Genomic DNA, 18,978 nt, shown 5'->3' with positions numbered 1-18,978 from the left:
AAAAGTGTACCGCTGGACCATATGGGAGGCCAGGGAAGAAATTGTGGAAGCCCTTGTAGAGATGCTTGCTCCATCATTAACATCTGGTGAAATTCCAGAAAACAAGAGTGTGGCTAATGCTGTCCCATTGCTTAAGAAGGGTATCAAGGATGGGCGAGGGAACTACAGGCTAGTGAGCGTGACTTCAGTTGTAGGAAAGTTATGGGAGGGGATTCTGATGGACAAGATCAGCCAACACTTGAATAGGCAAGGCCAGATCAGGAATAGTCAGCATGGATTTTGTATGTAGGTGTTCACACCTGAAAAACCTTTTGGAATTTTTTGAAGAGGTAACTAAAGAGACCGATGAATTTAAAACAGTGGATGCTGTCTCTTTGGAGTTCAGTGAGTCCACAGTTCACTGAAAGTGGCCATGCAAGGGGACAGGGTGCTGAAGAAAACATCTAGTATTCTGACATCAGTCAGGACAATGAGTTAAGGAGAAGGGACATTATGTTACACTAATATAAGTCAATGGTGAGACTCCATTTCATGTATTGTGTTCAGTTTGGTTACCCTGTTATAGTAGAAACATTGTCAAGTTGGAGAGGGTGCAGAAGAGATTTAGGTGGCCTGAGTTATATTAAAACGCTGAATCTATATTCCTTGGATTGCGGAAGAAGGAGAGGTGACCATATAGAAATACGTAAACTCATAGGGTGTATGAACCGGGTCATAGTCTTTTCCCCAAAGGGTGGAGAGTCCAAGAAGGCACAAATATGGGATAAGATGGGAGAGATTTAAGAGATGCAACTCCTTTATACAAAGGGTGATGATTAACTGGAATGAACTGCAAGAAGAAGTGATCAAAGCAGGTATAATTGCAGTATTTAAGAAGCATTTGGACAGGTACACGGAGGGAAGGTTATGGGCTGAAATGAGCCATTGGGACTAGTGGGAAAGATTCTGCAGTTGGCTTGGACCAGTTGGACCAAAGAGCCTGTTTCTGTGCTGTATTACTCTAAGTTTCTAAAAATAAATAAAGTGCCCAAACTATAGGGACTGAGAACTTTTTTTTGCACGTAACTGTTTGTCGCAGAGCCACAAGTATGAAACAACAATGTTTATGGAGGGTAAATTAATGCTGACAATTTCTCCGGAATTTGTTCCAGGTATTGCTGCTTTGGAATCGATGCGATTCTCATACCGGACATGCTGAGGATGACATTACTCTGTGACCAACTCTCCTTTATAACATTTCCCAAGACATTGGTTTGTTTTATTATTCTAAGGTGTTAGTTGTAGAGGACTCTGGAACAAAAATGTTTTAATTGAGCTACTCACTAAATAGGTCCCAGTTAATTAGGTCGGTTCCGAGATTCCTCACGTCACCTACCAAACTCACCCATGCCCCCTTCCCATGAAGGCCTTGACTCTGTGATTTCAAGCCCTAGCTCAATCCCCATTCAGAACATAATCCGAACTCCCACTCTTCAATTTGACCCCTGAGTCCTGGGTCTCACTCCCTGTCCCACCCCTGATCATGCACTTCCCAATCTCTCTCTTTGAGTACTCCATGTTGGTGCAGTGACAAAGAAGAGTGGGTGTGGACCATTCTGTATGGCTAACTCTAAATGTCATGGATATTTTTGAATTAAGTATCACCAGAAGAAATAATTCCGGAACTAAATTCTAGGAGTTAATGATCTATTTTAAACAGCATGGTGGGGGCTTTTCAGTCTGTTAAGTATATCGGTAAATGTGACAAAATATCAAATGGGATGCAGAGTTTCAAAATGGTGACACCAGAGTCATAATTGTGCTGGAGGCTCATTGTCTTTGCAAACTACCTGTTCAACATATCTCCAGCAGATGCCATGTGCCTCTTCCAATACAGAAACTATGTGGCGTCTTGCACATCACAGGTCAGAAGTTTATTTATGTAAGGGAGTATGTGTGTATGTAAGGGAGAGACAGAGAAGTTTTTGTCGTGTTTGTGTGTTTTATGTTGTCTACGTCTGTGAAATATTGTGTGTATGATAGATGAGAATCACAAAACCAGCAGTGGTTCTGCAACACAAAAGCGATACCTCTATCAAATCCAGTTTCATCCCCAGAAAATTCAAATCCCATTTAGTAAATTGTGAAATGGAACTCATTCAAACTTACTCAATAACTTCAGTCAGTTTTGTGCAAACGCCAGATAAAATAAAAATTAATCTTGATAGGTCTTTGCCAAATTTCATCCAGCTAACTTAGGCTCTTCAGAGAAGCATGATTTAATCTATATTTAAATTGTTAATTCTTAAAAACTTCTGAATTTTCCAATTTGGGATGCAGTAGCTTGATGAATAATCCTTTAGGCTCGATCAATGGTCAACAAGGATTTTTGCTTCCTGAATACTTTTTGGTTTATGTTATGGATTTTGGGCTGCTAATCATGAAATCACCATGAAATTTGCCTATCATGCACTGTCTTTTTTAAAACTTGCCTATATTTGTTTTATCAATTCATAAGTCAATTAAAATGTTGCCCACAATGTAGGCTGAAAAGTTTACTATCTTGTCTGGGCATGCATGGGCATGCTTAGGCAGGGCAAATGCACCCTGGCAGGACAGGTTTTAGAAAGGTTATAAACTTCCATGAAGGATTTTGATATTTGAGACTGATGTTTCTCAGAGTAACTGAAACCAAGATTTAGGAAGGCATTTTTGTTGGTCTGCAAATCAAACAGCTCATTAGCGATGCAGAATTCAAAGAATTTCAAGTGGGAACGGAGAAAATCACATGGAAGGCAGTCAAGGATGTTGTTGAAAATTTTCTTGGCAATGACAGAGCACCAAACTATATGCAGCTGGTTGACACCATGTTTCAAGCATACAAAACCAGCAAGTGCAACATGTCACTAAACAATCATTTTCTGCATTCCCATTTACACTTCTTCCCTGCAAATCTTGGCGCTGTCAGTGATGAGCACTGTGAAAGATTTCACCAGCACAATGCAGTCAGGAGAAATGGTATCAGGGCAAATGGAATCCATCAATGCTGGCTGATTATTGTTGGACACTAAAGCGAGAAGTCTCAGACACTGAGTGCAAATGAAAATCATCAACAAAACGTTTTTAGTTGAACTATCGCAATTAGTTTCTAGAACTATTGCAACTATTCTATACATCATTATGCAATTAAATACCTTATACTCAATAAAAGTTCCTCCAGATTCCTTCGTGATACAAGTACTCTGGAATTATATTTGCGTTCAGCTTCAAGTAGTCTATCATAAACAAAAAGAATATTCTGAGGAAGGAAAACTTCCGAAAAATTTGTTGTCCAGTGTGATCTGAAGATAAAATGTTCAAATACTACCAGGATATCAGAGGGCTTTTAACATAGTTAATTAAAAATCTGGAATAAAAGGAACTAGCTTCAATATTGGTGACTGTTTATTTTAACTGCCACAAAATTCCATCTAGTTCCTCATTTTCAGGAAAAGAACTCAGACCGCCATAGGTGCTCTGGTCTCTATGTGACTATATGTCCAAAGCAAGATGGCTGGATCTATAACGCCTTGTTACTAACTTCAGGGTTCATTTAGGATCAGGCTACTAATGTAGACCTATTGAGTAGTGTCACTTCCTATAACTTAAAATAGAGAGGCCTAAAAAAAATCTCAGGTTAGCCCAGATGCAGAAATAATACTTGATGGGCTGTATTACAGCTCTATCGCCTCTTCAATATTGAAAAGTTAGCTGTGAATGGCAGCTGTCTGGTGCAGCAGTGATGCAGCTCCAGAGATGCGAGTTTGATCCAGACCGCTGGTGGTACCTGCCTAGTTACACATTCGGCCTGTGGGACCACAGTTTTCTCTGGCTGCTCCACTTTCTTCTCATATCTCAGGCATGTGCTGGTATGTTGATTGACCGCTGCATTAGTGTAATAAAATGGGAAATGGGAGTTGGTGGGCAGGTGAGAGACATTAGGTTGCAGGATGACAGGGAACTAAGGGGATTGCTCTGTTGGAAGTTGGTATGGACCAGATGGGCCGAAGAGCCACCTTCTAGATCAGTAACTAAGATACATACTGTACATCATGTATCTTAGTTTCACCTCCAAATATTTCACGAGTAACTGTTTATTGCTCTTGTGAATAATTTATATTTATACGCTGGGGAGAACGTGCCTGAGTTTGAAGCAGTTTAGTTGTGTTTCCTGGGCAATGTTTCATTGCATTTCCGTTCAGTTAGAAGAACCATTCACAGTTTCAAGCCAGTGACACAGTACAACCGACAGATTTAAACATACGAAATAGGCTTCACTTAAATCAATTTTTTTAAAAAACTTCTGTCGAAATTAAGTGTGCGGTAACATCCAATATTGAATAATGTAAAGTATGATGGTCAAAGTTGTTTTCTTTCATTGCTGAGAATGGCAGAATCTGTAAGAGTATGAAGTGAAGGCTACTTGTGATTCATTTGATGTGTCACAGCAAAGGCAAAGCCATCATTTTGCATGGTAGAGGCGCCCTCTTGTGTCAGTAGCTATGGTGCCTGCTAAATGACATGGCCACCGGTGGTTTAACTGGAATTATGCCTTTTTTTAAAAAAAAGGAGGCTTTGATTTTTTTTTCTTATGGCGGGTTGCTTTGATTAGGTGTTCCTTTGCTCAAATGTATGGGGCTCTGAGAATTTGCTTCAATTCACTCAAGTTGCTTGGTTACACAAACAGGCATGTTGAACTGTAAAAGGGCCAAGCTTCTGGCATGCTTTTAATTGGAAGCCATTTGAAGGTGAGCCAGCTGTACCAGGCAAGTTTTCAAATGTTAGTGTCACTCATTCGTAGACAATAAGACCATAAGACATTGGAGCAAAATTAGGTCATTTGGCCTGTCAAGTCTGTTCTGCCATTTGATTATGGCTGATCCATTTCCCTCTCAACCCCATTTCTCCTGCCTTCTCCCCATACTGTTCATGCCTTGACTTGTCAAGAAGCTATCAACCTCTGCTTTAAATACACCCAGTGACCTGGACCCACAGCTGCATGTGGCAATGTATTCCACAGAATCATCACCCTCTGGCTAAAGAAATTCCTCCCCATCTCTTTTCTAAGTGGTTGTCCTTCTATTCTGAGGCTGTGCCTCCTGATCCCTACTACAGGAAACATCCTCTCCATATCCACTCTATCTAGGCCTTGCAACATTCGATAGAGAACCACCCTCATTCTTCTGAATTCCAGTGAGTACAGGCCCAGAGCCATCAAATGCTCCTCATATGATAAGCCTTTCAAACTTGGAATAATTTTCATAAACTTCCTTTGAACCCGCTCCAATGTCAACACTTCCTTTCTTGGATAAGAGATCCAAAACTGCTCACAATTCTCTACGTGAGGTCGCGCCAGTGCCTTATAAAGCCTCAGCGTTACATCCTTGTTTTTATATTCTAATCCTCTCAAAATAAATGCTCACATTACATTTGCCTTCCTCACCACTGACTCAATCTGCAAGTCAGCCTTTAAGGAATCCTGCATGAGGACTCCCAAATCCCTTTGCACTTCAGATTTTAGAATTTTCTTCTCATTTAGGAAATAGTCTATGTCTTTATTCCTTTTGACAAAATGCATGACCATACACTTCCCAACACTATATTCTGCCTGCCACTTCTTTGCCCATTCTCCTATTCTGTCTAAGTCCTTCAACAGCCTCCCTGCTTCCTCAACACTACCTGCCCCTCCACCTATCTTTGCATCATCTGTAAACTTGGCCACAAAGCCATCAATTCTGTCATTCTTCTTCTGAGAGCTGGTAATACCATCCCCAATCGCTTAGCCTGTAATTGTGCAATGCAACATGGAACTGTATGATTCCCATGTTGTGTTTGACCTGAGCTAGATTAGTAGTGGGTCATAAAGACAAAGAGCTAAAAGAAAAGTCGCTCATAATTGTTACTTCTGAGTACTGTCCGGAAGTGGCACAGTAGTAGTACTGCCTTGCAGCTACAGTGATCTAGTTTCATTCTCCAGAACTTCCCATGATCTCACCGTGAGTGCCAGGGTTTTCCCCAGGTACTCTGGTTTCCTACCACATTCCAAAGATATGCTGGTTGATAGGTTAATCAGTCACTGTAAATTGGTCCTGTTGGTTTTGGTTTATTATTTTCATGTGCAACAGGAAACAGTGAAATGTTTTTGTCTGCATGGCATCCAGACAGATCATACTATATATATAGTCCAACAAGGAAGTAAAAGGAAAATAGAATGTGGAGATAAATGATGAGACAGATTGGGAGATTTAAAGAATTCACTTTTTGCATATCAAATGTCCATTAAAGAGTCTGATAACCACAGGGCAGTCCATCATTTAAATAGTAGTTGCAACAAACTGCCAGACGCCCAGAACCAGATATCTTAGACCTGAAATAGGCAATGATAGAATAAGGAACTGGAACTGTTAAAACAAGAAGATTGTGAGATAAGCCCGAGGAGAGCTGCTAGGCACACTTAAATGAACTTTGAAGAAAAATTTCTTACTATATCCCTTTTTTTGGTCCTACACTACAGGTAACGCACCCACCTCTGTGACATTGGCAAACTAGATTTGTGACTTTTCACTCTATCTTCGAAGTTCTTAATAAAGATCTAATCGCTACATGTCGCTGTCTATATTAACCCAGTTGAACTAAATGTCCATTTTCCCTACTCTTCATCATCAGTTAATCAGCCAATTACACAAATAGATCAACAGTTTGCCTTCAATGCCAAAAGTTCACTTTATCAGAATATAAATAAATAAATATATCATCGGTACCCCATTCTCAACTTTCTTTCACAGTAAATACAATGAATAATTTTCCAAGTCCAAATCAAGAAAACTTTTGGGCATGTACAAAGGCTTGATTGTGCAGTTTAGCTGATGATTCTGGAACTAATAATGAATAGCATTGAGTGCGTCAGAGTTCTCCTGACTTTTGTGCCTGCCAATTGCAGATGCCAGTGCATCTTATCTCCCGCTCTCCTGCTGGTCTTGGCACTGAATCTGAGGGGCGGGATATACTCCACATCTGACTCCTTGACTGGTATATCTAGAACAGATAAAATAATTGACCTGGTAGGTGAAGACAAGCATTTAAAAATTAATTATCAGTTAAATCCTTCTTCATCTATTAAGTATCCCTAGCATGTTCTGATTTTATTTCAAACGTTGTTTTGCTTTTGAATTTGGAAGAATTACTCCCGTAGAAAGTGAAGGGCTCCACCTTCTAATATATTACCATGAGCAATGAGAATAATGGTAATGCATCTGTTGTTCTGGATGCAGGTACCATCCGTAAAATGGAAGTCCTGACTCTCTTTGGATGGAGCAACATAGAATGACGAAACTCTTCAGGATCCGGTAGTTAATCTTTCAATATATGTTTGAAAGTTCTGGTTAACACAAATTTAAACGGTACATCATTAATAAATTAATGAATGCTCTGCTTTCAGATTTCATTGGCTACCTGAAATTAAAATATATATTTTGCTGATATTTGATGAGGAAATGTCTGAGTTTATCAGTGTTCTAAATGGGGGAGAGTAATACTTGCCCAGGCAATTCTTTTAATACAGTGTGAATTTTTACACTGCCAGTCACACCATAAGGACTCTGACAAGAACACATATAATTACATTCTAACTGCATCTTGTTTGTACTTGTATTCAGCATTTCCTTTCAAACTGCAGGTTATCTGAAAGATTCATCAAACAGCACGTTGATTTTTTTTTCCGCATTCACCTCGATGCTTCAATCTTCCTCGCCGCTTCGAGATGGAGTCGATCATGACCCCCGCGTTCCGTCTCAGGTCTTATCCACGAGTCAGCTCGTGTTCTCGGTCCTTTTCGGCTCCCCGCCCGCGATCAGATTACCGTGGTGAAGACCGACTACAGCTGTAACTCTAATAGTAGTAGGAACCAGGATGCAGCAATCATACCAGCACCCAGCGGTGAGCTGTCTCAATGTCTATTGCCCGGCGGCATTAGTTGTTTCTAAAGATTAGTTACGAGTGGAGCAAGGACCTGGACCTGCTAGAATTCACCCACCGCCGCAAAAGGTCTACAGCGGATGCAGTGAGTGGGACTCCACTCTACTCGCCAAACACAAGTTAAAAAAAATCAAATGCAGCATCGGCCCGCCTCAGTACTAACCACCAAGCTTCAAAACCCAAGGCTCTGAACCCTCTTTCTTAGCGGTAGACCACATTCAGTGTGGGTCGGTAGTAACATCACATCATCCTAGACAACTAACACTGCTCTGCTCTCTCTACATACACTCACGACTGTGCGGCAAGTCCACTTCTTCCCCATTCTGAGGTTCGGTCTGGACAGCATAGTCTTGACCATGTCTGCATGCTTTTATGTATCGAGCTGATGTCCGATGATTAGCAGACCGATATTTGTATTAATGGTCAGGGTATGCCTAGTAAGGTGGCCACTGAGTGTATGTCGTTATGCATTCTGGAAAGAAGGATAAACAACATCAAATTATAACAGACTGCCACATGTTGCAATACAAATAGTTACGGAGATCCTCATATAGACAGTAATTAAGAAAGCTAATGTAAAGTTGGTCCAGGGTATAAACGTGGCGAAGTTTTGACATAGCTGTAAAGTTTACCGGCAAGACTTGAATTCTGTATATAGTTCTCCTCGGTATTTAAGGAAATAGATACATGTATGGAAAGCAGCGCAAAGTGTGTTTTCTTGAATTAATCCTGGGATGAAAGGGACCTGCTTTGATTGGAGGAAAGAAGAATAAAAAGGTGTCTCACAAAAACACGCAAGATTCTGAAGGGTTTGACAGGATCGATGCTGAGAGAATGTTCTTTCTAGAAGAATCTACAATTCAGTCACATTATTTCAGAAAACAAGCTGTCCCTTGGTTGAGGGCCTCTAATTTATGAATATATGCTGTCATAAACTCAGGTCTAATGGACACATGTCCCTACAAATTGCAGAACTAGTTTCCACTCTTTCTCAATCGTTCTTTCGTATTATTCCTAGGTGAATTCGTTGCCATTCATTCCGAGAGCGGTGGTGACCAGGCGGAGTGGATTTTGTTTGTTCACGGACAAAGTTAATTCCTGGACGTTAGTAAAATAGCAACCCGTCTGTTTCCTGGAATAGCCTATATTCGTTTGTGAAAACGGCTAAATAAAAAGTTATCTCTCAGAGAGGGAACTTATGGAGGTAGTTATTGAATACGTTCGAGGCAGGAATCTGCAGTATTTGAACCCTATGTGAGTGGGCATGGGTAGGGTCACAATCACACTGGATGGTGCAAGGAGCTCCAGGCGTCGGCAGACCGACCTGACCTCTATTCCCTTTTCCTTATGTCACCGGCGGCTCAGCGACAGCAACGAGCCCGGTCTGGTTCGGAGCGCCCAGCCTGCGCCTTGGCGGCGATGTCATCCAGCCACTAGAGGCAGCATCCGTTCCCTGCCGCCCGTCAGCAGCGTCGCTCGCGCTTGGCTGGTGACGTCATCCCGTCGGGCACGCCAGCGCGCGATTCCGCGGGCGACGTAACACGCTTCGGCCCCCTCCCCCCAGTCGGTTTTTACGCCAGTTCCGGTGGCGCTCAGCCGTTCGGTGGAGGCGTCGTGGTCGGTTGTGAGATGACGACGCTGCGTGCGTTTTGTTGTGACGACCTTTTTCGGTTCAACAACATGTGAGTAAAGTGCAGCGCGGAGCCGGCTTGCGGATGGTGAATGCTTCCTCGTACTCTGGCCGAGACGGGGTTCAAGTAGCGGTGCACGGCTGCTAGTGATGGGTGGACCTTATGCACTATGATGCCAATGTGCCTGGGAAGCTGCTGCAAGTTGTCTCCACCCCCCCCCCCCCCACTGTACTGCTGTACTGTACTTGTGGATACATGTGCTTGTATGCATAACAAACTCAACTTTGACCTGTGTGCCCTGCTTAATTGGAAGTATTTGTTCAACGTTGTTCATGAGTTTGAATCTCTTCCAGTTTGACTGTCTCCAGCTATCCCACCTAACGAAGCACATAGCTTATCTAGCAGCATCTATGAAGGGAAGTGGACAGGCATTGCTTTGGGTCGAGACCCTTCTCGACTGCCAATCCATGTGAAGAATCCTGACCTGAAACGTCAACTTCATTTCTTTCCATAGGTGCTATCTCTGTTCCTCCGATGCCATTGTGTTGCTTTAGACTTACAGCAAGTGCCCTCTTCTGTGTTTCTAATTAGCTTGTCTTCTGGATTTAGAACCTGAGTTAGTGGTTATAGCACTAGTGGGGCAGTGTGAATCTTGCATCCAAGATTTCAGGGGAGCTGGGAAACAGAGTAAAAATGCAGTTAGGATAGGGTTGAGAAAGGGTGCTTCATTCACTTCGTATGTCACTTACTAAATGTAGAAAAATTAAAGAAATGGTAAACATGTAAACTTGGAATACTATAGGCTACTCAGTCTATTCTATTCAGCCCTTAAGACTTGCTCTGCCATTAAGATGATGGATGATCAGCTATAACCTTGACTTGACTCTGCATACCCATCTACATGCAGTAACACTTCCATTCCCCTTCCTTAACTCTTTTTGCCTTCTGTTTTTTTAAAAAAATACATTTGCTGTCTTCGGGAGAAGAAAAAAAGAGTCCAAGCACCCACAAATGGTGACACCCTATTTTAAAATGGTTACCTCCAGTTTTAGATCCTCTAACATCTGCCATGTCAAGATTACCCAGGATCACTGTTCTCTCTAAGCTGCGCAGTTACGCGGCAATGCAGTATCTGAAATGCTCCCTTGCATGTGGCCTTCGTTGCTATGCAGCTGGAATTTTCCTTTGTATAATATTATTGTAAAGCGCTGTGCAGTTTTCAGGCTGTGTAAGAACTTCCTGCTCAGAGCAATGGTCAGTCCATGCAGCTGTAAAAAAAAAACAGGGAATTTTGTCTAGGATCTTGTACAATTCCATGAAGTTCATACATTCTTCTAATTCCGGTAGACACAAGCCTACTGCATCCAGCCTTCTGTATTGATTACCTGTCCATTCTAAATATTTATGTTGTAAGCGCACTCTGCACTACTTGCAATGTCCTAACCTCTTTCCTTAACTAAGACCATTACTGTAGACAGTACTTTGTATGTAGCCACTGCAATGCCCCATAGAACTCATGCTGCAAACTATTAAATAGAAACAGAAAATGCTAGAAATAATCAGTAGGGAGACTAAAATCCTTTAAGGTAGGTTTGCTAGAGTTGTTGGGGAGGGTTTGTTTAGTAGGCAGGGAGAGGGGAGCCAGAGTGATAGGTCATGGTGGACGTGTATATGCAGTCGGTTAGGTGGGTTGAAATGTATTTTCAATACTTTAATGTGAGAAGTATTAGGTAAAAAGGGTGATGAACCCGGAGCTTGGATCAGTGCTTGGAATTGTGATGCCATGCCCTTTACAGAGACTTGGCTGTCACAAGGGCAGGAATGGCTGCTGGATAGTCCAAGTTTTAAATGTTTCAGATGAGACAGGGAGAGAGGTAAAAAAAAAAGGTGGAGGAGTGGGATTGCAAATCAAGGATAGTATTATAGCTGCCAAAAGGTTGAATGTCATGGAGGGATCATGTGTCGAGTCAGTCTGGGTAGACATCAGAAACAGGAAGGGAGCATTTTATAGACAGCTCACCCTCTGCCACCCCCCAACAACAACAGGAACACAGAGGAGCAGATTTGGTAAGGTGAAAAAAATAACAGGTTGACCCAACTTTCCTCATATTGATTAGTGCAAAAGGTTTAGATGGGTTGGAATTTAAGTGTGTTCAGGAAGGATTCCTGACAATTTGTGGACAGGCTGACTAGTGGAGAGGCCATACTGGATCTGTGCTTGGCAACAGACCTGGTTAGGTGAGAGATTCAGAGCATTTTGGAGACAGTGACTACAATTCCCTGACATTTGCCATAGCCTTTGATGGGGATAGGAGCAGACTGTATGGGGAAAATATTTAATTGTAGAGGACTAATTATGATGCAATTGGGCAGGAGCTTGGGAGTGTAAATTAGGAACAAATGTTCTCAGGGAAATGTATAATGGAAATGTGGAAGTTGTTGAAGGAGCATTTGCAAGGGGTTCTGGATGTTTGCCCCATAAGGCAGAGAAATTACGGTAGGGTGAAGAGAAGAGGTCAACAAGAGAAGTGGTACATTTAGTCAAGAAGAAAAAGGAAGCATACTTAAGATTTAGGAATTCGGAACAGGACTATTGAGAATTATAAGGTAGCCTGGAAGGAGAATTAGAAGGAGACAGGAGGAGGCCTTTATGGGTAGAATGTAACTACAGCAATGAATCTACTCCTAAGGTGATAAATTATATCCTGTAGATATTACATGTGCCTCTAATTTATTGTTTATATTAAGAATAAGCATTATTTTCCAGTTCATGATAAGATAGATAAGATTTGATGCTCATTAGTGCTTTTATTGCATAATTGGTGATTATCGGGATATGATTCTGTCTATAGAATGACTTTAGAGGATGGGCACTGCTTACGTAGCTTCCCATTGATATCTGATTCCACAAAATAAGCAATTTGCAACTTTTCAGAAGTCAATGCAATATGAGATTGAATTCAGTTTCAAGTTTTTGTATTTGTGTTTTAACAAGATGAACCCAGTGACACCAGAAGTATCTGTGAAAGCGGTTGGCAAAGTTGTTTGCAAAAGTAAATGGCTTGCTTCTGACCATGCCACTGTATAGAATGTTCAGCCAGGTCCATGTTCTGATCTGGAAAGGCTTGAAGTCTGAGAACAGATGACAGGAGATACTAATAAATCTGCTGGCTTCTTGTACTACTTTATTATTTTGATTCAGGGAAGCTAAAGAATTTGTAAATCCAAGGTGAAAATAGCTTCCGGTGAGATTTACAGGAAAATGTTGTTTCCTGCTAGGCATTGCTGTCTGCAGCACCTCCAACAGTGCCCTGAGGTCAGCAGAAGACCACCATTCATTGATGTTTTGCTCCCTTAGCCTTGATATATCTCCTGATGGCAGAGCAGTAGCAGAGATATCTCTCTGCCACTCCCTGCAGTTTCCAATGAGGTTAGTCGGTATCCCAATTTCTGTCCTTCCTCTTCAGCCACAGCCAAAAGCTGCTGTATTCTGCCTCTTCAACCAATACTCTGGTGGCCCTCCTGAGCCTCGCTCCAGTCACTGCCATCATGGAGTAACCTTGTCATTGATGCGTTAATGAAGTCTCGGCATCCTACTCTTTATTTGTTTACAGTATTTAGGGGATTTTAGTTGCTAATAAGTTTTTACAATTTGTGTTTCAGTGATACACATGGTCCAAACAGCAAGATTTTTGTTGCTTTCTTTGGGGAAAAATATATTTTAATTAATATAGCACTGCGCTAAATTACAACAGCAGATTGTGACTATTTTGTAATTAGTTTTTATTTTATTTTGCAGAAATCTGGATCCACTTACAGAAACTGTATCCTTATTAACACACTGAATTTTTGAGAGGAAACTGGTTAATGTTCACCAGGCAGCACATCCATATTTTTCTTACAAAGTAAGACGTAATTCAGATTGGAAATGTGCCTGAGCAAAGCTATCATTTAAACTTCTACTTGATAACACCAACACAAACTAAATTAGTGGCCTCTTGACTACTTTGTTTTTATTAATTCTCTATTAATTTATCTTTAGTTGATGTTGAAATCAGTAAAAGTAGTGCTATTTGAAAAAATATTATAGAGTTCTGTTAAATTGTTCCTCTTGCTATTTATTTTCCATAGCAGTATGTTCTCACCTCAAAATACCAGGTAAGAAACAAAAGCAGCGGTGGTGCATTAAGCCCTTTCTGTCAGCTTTGCATTTCACATAGCTCTTGGTTCTCTTGATGTCTAAAAATCTATAGCTCACCATTTTCAATAATGCTTTCATTCAAATTTATTTCAACCAGTACTAATTTTGTTGAGCTACTGTCACCTAGATTTTTGGCCCTCTGCTGTTTCCAAATGGCTTTCCTTTGTCTTCCATGAAGCAGTATTAAATATTTTATCCATTTCAGTGCTCTTCAATAGATTCTCTCATCTCAGTGAGAGAGGAGCCCACATTAATAACTTTCTTTTATATAATATAGTCCATTTTGATGTTTCTTGTCTCTCAACTTCTAGAGTCTTTGGCACATCAGTGGTTGAGTCATTGTTAGCTGATTTCTTAAATCTTCCTAGTCATTGAGCTTACTGCTTTTTGGCAACATTATTGGTAGAATCTTTTTTGAACTATTTCTTTCTAGCTATGGCCAGTTATTTTTCCTTTACCCTAAAGCAGGGGTTCCCAACTTTTTTTATGCTAGTAGCATAATTTAGCAACTTGTAAACTTTAAAAAAAAATAGATATTGCTGTCATGCATTTCAGTATGGTTTCTCAATCTACTGCAAATAATTTATGGCTCTTTGTAGTGTGCTTCATTCTGATTTAAGACCATTATGCCCACCATCTGTTGGGCTGTTAAGCTTCTATTCAAATTGTGCTCCAAAAGCAAGCTTCAATTCACTTGAGCTTATTGTGGATTTTCATGATTGCTAATAGCTATGTAGATGTTTAATTTGCAATAGAACTCAACTTGCACTCTGACTGCCTGGTTACTTTATGGAGTTGCTATATTTTCAGTGATCATTTATTCTTTGAAGGGCTCTCAAATTTTGAGTTGTGTATGAACTTACATGAAATTCAGAATCAATTTGGCTGATAAAGGCTTCACGAAATGAATTGGCATGAACTAGGTTAAACCAATGATAATTCACTTAACTCATTGTACATTTGGAGCCAGATTAACAACTGATGAAAGAAACAGCTGTAGAGCTGGGGAAAAAACACTTGAGCTATGGCATAACAAAATACCACAGCAACGTTAAGTAAATAAAATAGAAAAAAGATTGTAGATTGCATTTCATCAGCCTACATATAAATACAAGGTAGAGCTTTTTGTTACTATATGTTTTGCATTGGACTCTAATTTAACTTGTGTAGACTACTGACTATATTGTTATTTTTCTTAACTAATTCACAGTATGGGATCCCCTTCTATCTACAGTATTTGGCTCATTGGCCAGAGTATTTTATTGTTGCTGAAGCACCTGGAGGAGAGTTGATGGGATACAGTAAGAATCCAGCATTGTAGTTTATTTAAACTCACAATAATCTAATTTAAAAATCAAAATATTTATATTGGAGCATTACTGTTGTAACAGAGATCTGTAATATATTAATGCAGTTCTTGACCTACTTCATCTGTACTTTTAGGAATGTGAAAATAAATCTAGCAACAGTTTTTTGTCCATTACATTTCACAAGCAATTCTCCAAGAGCACACAGTCAAAAGATCGCCTCTTTTTGTTTAATTGTTGTTTTTCAGAATTTTCTCTGCCTTCCTTTAATTGGTCAAACTCTCTAGTACTACTTTGAATGTCAGGGAAAAACTTATTAGCTATTTAACATGATACATAGCCCATTTCACCCCTCCAACACTCTTTAAGAATTGGTATTGGTTTATTATCGCGTCAATATCTCCTTCCAGTATTTCTCCCCCCTCTCCCCACCCCCCCCCAGCTCTACTTCGATTTGCCACTCTGGTCTCTTACCTCTTCTCCTCCCTGCCAGTCACCTCCCCCAGTGCCCCTCCACCTTCCTTTCCAACTATGGTCCACTTTCCTCTCCTATCAGATTTCTTCTCCAATCTTCTATCTTTCCCACCTATCACCTAGCTAGTCTTCCATCACCCCCACCTTTATTCTGGCATCTTCCCCCTTTTCAGTCCTGTAGAAGGGCCTTGGCTGAAATGTTGACTACTTATTCATTTCTGTGGATGCTGCCTGACCTTCAGCATTTTGTGTGTGTGTTGCTCTGGATTTCCAAAATCTGCGGCATCTCTTGTGTTTATCATTGACACATGTACTAAGATATAGTGAAAAGTTTGCTTGCTTGCTGTTTGTACAGATCAAATTTTTATGTAGTGTATTGAGCTAGAATAACATAAAACAATAATGTAGAATAAAATGTGAGCAGCTGGTATGTGCTTTCAGGATTTTGTATCTGTTTTATGGGAGAGGGGAGTAGAGAGAATGTGTGGAGTGGGTGGGGCCTTTATGTTGGCTTATTTCACTGAAAGTATAGACAGTCCATAGAAGGGAAGCTGGCTCCCTTGATGTGCTGGCTGTCTCCACAACTCTGCACTTTCTTGCGGTCATGTGTAGATCAGTTGCCATTCCAAGCTGTTATGCATCCAGAAAGAATACTTTCAATGGTTAAATGGTTAGACCATGCCGAATTTTAGCTTCCTGAGGAAATAGAGGCATTGGTGATGTTCAAACCTAGGAACTTGAAATTCTCAACCTCAACATGGTTGATGTCGACAGGTGCATTTGCACTGGCTCTGTTTCTGAAGTCAATTATTTTTTTTAAATTGACACAGAGTAAGGTTGTTGTCATGACACCATGTCACTAAGCTCTGTTATCTTCAATTCATCGTTATTTGAGATGTGGCCCGCTGCAGTAGTATCATCTGCAAATTTGTAGATGGAGTTAGAGCAAACTCTGGCCACCCAGCCACAAGTGTAGTGAGTTGAGTAGAGTAGCAGCTGAGGATGCAACCTTCTGGAGCACCAGCATTTAGAATAATCACAGCAGAGGTGTTGCTGCCTATCCTTACTGATTGCAGTCTGTTGGTCAGGAAGTCAAGGATCCAGTTGCTGAGGGAGGCATTAACTCCCAGGGTCCAGAGTTTGGTTGGAATCATTGTACTGAAGGCAGAACTGTAGTCAATAAGCAACAGTTGGACAGTTCTCTTCACTGTTCAGATGCTGTGGAGATGGGTATAGGGCCAGAGAGATGGTGTCTGCCATAAACCTCTTTAGGAGGTAGATAAATTGCAGTGGGTCAAGGTTGTCTGGAAACTTGGAGGTAATGTTTTCTATGACTGGCCTCTTGAACACTTTATGATGGTAGACAGTAGTCACTTGGCAGTCGTCATAAAGGCATGTTGTCTTGTTTTTCTTGGATACAGGGATGATAGTGGCAGGAGAGAACCATAGCCTGAAGCAGTGAGAGGTTAATATCTGCAAATACCCCTGCCAGCTGATCTGCACCAAAATCTAAGGACATGACCAGGGACACCTAGGCTCAATGCTTTCCATAGGTTCACCTTCCAGAAGACTGATCTTACATCCTGTATATTTAGGTGCACTAGAAACTGTCAGGGTGGGTGGTGATATATCTGTTCCCTTCTGTGATACTGTCTGACTTCATTTTATAACTTCCTATGTAAGACCTGATAGCTGGACTGAAACTCCATTTCGGGCTGATACTGTTCCTGATGGCTTTATGAAGGTCGTATCTTGATTTCTTATAAAGGTCAGGGTCACCTGATTCAAATACTGCAGACCTAGATTTGAGTAGAGAATGGGTCTCCATGATTTGGAAGCACCTGGTTTCTCCTTTTTAGACACACAGTTCCTCAACACACTTGCTGAGAATGTCTGAGATAATAGAGGCATTCATCTAGGCTGGCTGCTGAATCTTTGATTATGGACCAGTTTATCAACTCAAAAGCAGTCACATAGAATCTTACCTGTTTCCACAGGTAAGCACTGTGTGATATTCTGTATTCTTCAGTTTGATTGTATTGAAATTTTTGTTACATTTCAGAATTCTGTGTAAACGCGAACAGACATTCCCAGTTTCAGAAGCACATCTAAACAGATTGGATGCTGGTTAATTGGGGTGGCCAAAAAAGAACAAACACCAATTAGGAAATATGCTTAGAGCGAACAGTATTTAAATAGTGTCACTTACTGATTGTTTCTTATTTTAAGTAATGGGGAAAGCTGAAGGATCAGTGGCAAGAGAGGAATGGCATGGACATGTAACAGCATTATCTGTAGCTCCAGAATTTAGACGTTTAGGACTAGCAGCTAAACTGATGGAACTGCTGGAGGAGATATCTGAAAGGTTAGTTTGTATGTTTTAGCTACTACCTATTATCTGGCTAACATACATTTCACCAGTGACAGATGAACATTGTGCTTCCTTTCTGTAGAAAAGGTGGATTCTTTGTGGATCTATTTGTACGAGTTTCCAATCAAGTGGCTGTGAACATGTACAAACAGCTTGGCTACAGTGTTTACAGAACTGTGATAGAATACTATTCAGCTAGCAATGGAGAACCTGATGAAAATGCTTATGGTATGATTATAAATTTATATAAACCTTTATAGTAAGTTGTAATTTTGCTTCATATTTACGGGTTGTTGATTACTTTGAGATCCTATGCTATGAATTTACAGGTAGTTGTAAGTACTGACTCAATGAAAACTATTTTGTAAGTGAATATTACACTTTTGACGAATTGTGTTAAACAACTATTTAAATGTTTGCATTTTTAATCACACATTTTTAATCTCTCTTAACAGATATGAGAAAAGCCTTATCAAGAGATAAAGAGAAGAAATCAATAATACCTCTTCCTCATCCAGTTAGGCCTGAAGATATTGAATAGCTTTAAGCTGTGGTTCTTGGGAAATATACAATTTTATGAGCACTGAAAAGAGAATTAGAAGGGAATTTGAGTATTTTTTGGACAGTAAATCTGCTTGTGTTTCAGTAGTGCACAAGTATGAAGTTATCTTGATAACTTTAAGACCATAAGATACAGGAGCAAATTAGGGCATTTGGCTCACTAAGTCTGCTCTGCCATTTCATCATGACCTATCCATTTTTTTTTTAGTCCTAGCATTCTGCATTTACCTTTGTAGGCCCAAGAGCCACAGCTTTATCAAGAAATGTTTGTTAATATGCCCCTTGCAGCCAACAGCCTTGGAGGTACACTGTATGTATGCAGATTTCTTGTATAAACTTAATAAAGATTTGTGAGAGATTTAATTTCTTGTGTAATAGACGGAATATAGTTGGTATCCAAAAGTGCAGCAAAAACTCAAATGTTGGCAGCTCTTTAGGTGC

The 18,978-nt window shown here is 40.5% G+C and overlaps 1 protein-coding gene across 1 annotated transcript; it reads left to right on the top strand.

The window, feature by feature from the left end:
• Positions 1-9,538: 9,538 nt before the first annotated feature.
• Positions 9,539-18,900, top strand: naa20 (N-alpha-acetyltransferase 20, NatB catalytic subunit). The gene is made up of 6 exons (XM_059986288.1): positions 9,539-9,674; positions 13,423-13,447; positions 15,035-15,125; positions 17,835-17,970; positions 18,059-18,204; positions 18,432-18,900. The coding sequence occupies exons 1-6, from the start codon at positions 9,622-9,624 to the stop codon at positions 18,515-18,517; spliced, it is 537 nt and encodes a 178-aa protein (XP_059842271.1). The 5' UTR covers positions 9,539-9,621; the 3' UTR covers positions 18,518-18,900.
• The last annotated feature ends 78 nt before the right edge of the window (positions 18,901-18,978 follow it).

The sequence above is a fragment of the Hypanus sabinus genome, chromosome 12, assembly GCF_030144855.1.
Source record: "Hypanus sabinus isolate sHypSab1 chromosome 12, sHypSab1.hap1, whole genome shotgun sequence".
Taxonomy (NCBI): domain Eukaryota; kingdom Metazoa; phylum Chordata; class Chondrichthyes; order Myliobatiformes; family Dasyatidae; genus Hypanus; species Hypanus sabinus.
Note: the sequence above shows the minus strand (reverse complement) of the source record. Positions and strands in the feature narration are given on the sequence as shown.